Genomic DNA, 1,494 nt, shown 5'->3' on the forward strand with positions numbered 1-1,494 from the left:
CAACCAGTGTTTCAAGATAAGGACTCTAGGTATATTCTACGCACAGACTAAATTCAAGCAGTAATAAATCGAATATCGAGGTGATAGCGGTCAAAACCCTGCGCTTGCGTTCTTGCGTACAAATCTCGTATGGCTGAAAACGGCGCCTACGGTACCTACGCGATGTGGCGACATACCATTAACTCACGCGGAATGTACCACGGCCCTACGAACAGGTTATCCCCGCAGGACACACGATCCTTCGCTTTACGCGCCCTCATTTTAAGACATTCACTACTAATTAGAATCATTTAAAGAATGGCAAGTACTTCAATTAACGCTAATCACAAAACTAGTTTATCGGATCTCTTTCGACATTCACGATTGTCGGTCGCAGCTTGAACGGAGACGTTCTGCTTTACTTCACTTTTCGAAACGAAGGATCGCATTACAAACTTCACTGGACCATAACTCGACGGGGCGAAGACAAAAATAAACTTAATATCGTGTGCGTTTGTCGGCGCATTCAATTTATGATCGACCGGGTGACAAAATCACTACTGGATTTACAGAGAACCTGCGAGGTCATTAATATGGCGTTTCACTTATCTTTTCCTGTTGACTTACCTTCATCCAAAAGTCGTTCCATGTGCATGAAAACATTCGGGAACGCAGCCAGTTGCTTCCTGTCTTTGAGCAACTGAGCTAAGTAGTCCGCTATACTTTGCGTCGAAGGATTGTTATTATCACACATTTTGAATACTATTCAGAAAACTAAAGACACGTTGAATGTTTCTATTATCACGGTCAATACGTTATTGTACTTTAGTAGTTAATTATGTGTTATTTTGTGAAATACTATGTTAGAAAAGTTAACTTCACTACCACACACATCGAAGTTTCGGTCACCACTAAATGACGATTGACGAAGTTAACCGAAGTGAAGTTGTGGGTGAATATAGCTGCGCCTGCGCTCTTGTCGAATAGATTTTTTGTGAGCGCGTGCGGCTTCTATCTTCAGTGTAGGCGTAAAAATAACATATAGTGGTCTCGCTTACTCTTTGGGCGTTGGACCGCCCGTCTCTGTCTTACAGGTTATGACGTACGGCAAAAGCGCCATCTAGTCAACCTAGTTACAACTAACACAACTGGTCATTAAATTGATGACGAATGAAATCTGTGAACTGTGACATTATGACTTCAGAGATCTAAATTGTAACCAATTGTTATCTAAAATTTGATAAACTTGTTTCGACGTGCAAACTGCATCCTATGCAAATCCCAGATAGGAATATTGCATAAAACATTGAGTAGGGAATAATTGATAAATTGTTAGGGTAACTTGCTATATATTGATCGAGTAAAAAATTATATAGAGGATTAATACGTTTGGGATTTATTATTAGTAGATAAAATGTTCTATAATGAAGTTGCTTTTAATTGTATATATGAAAAAAATTAAGAGCCCATGAAATAAATATAATTATATAAGTATTAATTTAGGCTTAGTTACAA

At 38.6% G+C, this 1,494-nt stretch overlaps 1 protein-coding gene across 8 annotated transcripts in view; it reads right to left on the reverse strand.

The window, feature by feature from the left end:
* LOC119838053 (protein held out wings) overlaps positions 1–912 on the reverse strand; it is a 64,683-nt gene extending 63,771 nt beyond the window's left edge. For all 8 annotated transcript variants that reach the window (XM_038363878.1, XM_038363863.1, XM_038363916.1 and 5 more), the window contains exon 1: positions 607–912. In XM_038363878.1, coding sequence (XP_038219806.1) covers positions 607–733 — 127 coding nt within the window. In that variant the 5' untranslated portion in view covers positions 734–912. The remainder of the gene's footprint in view (positions 1–606) is intronic.
* Between the last annotated feature and the right edge of the window lie 582 nt (positions 913–1,494).

This window comes from Zerene cesonia, chromosome 3 (assembly GCF_012273895.1).
Source record: "Zerene cesonia ecotype Mississippi chromosome 3, Zerene_cesonia_1.1, whole genome shotgun sequence".
NCBI lineage: Eukaryota > Metazoa > Arthropoda > Insecta > Lepidoptera > Pieridae > Zerene > Zerene cesonia.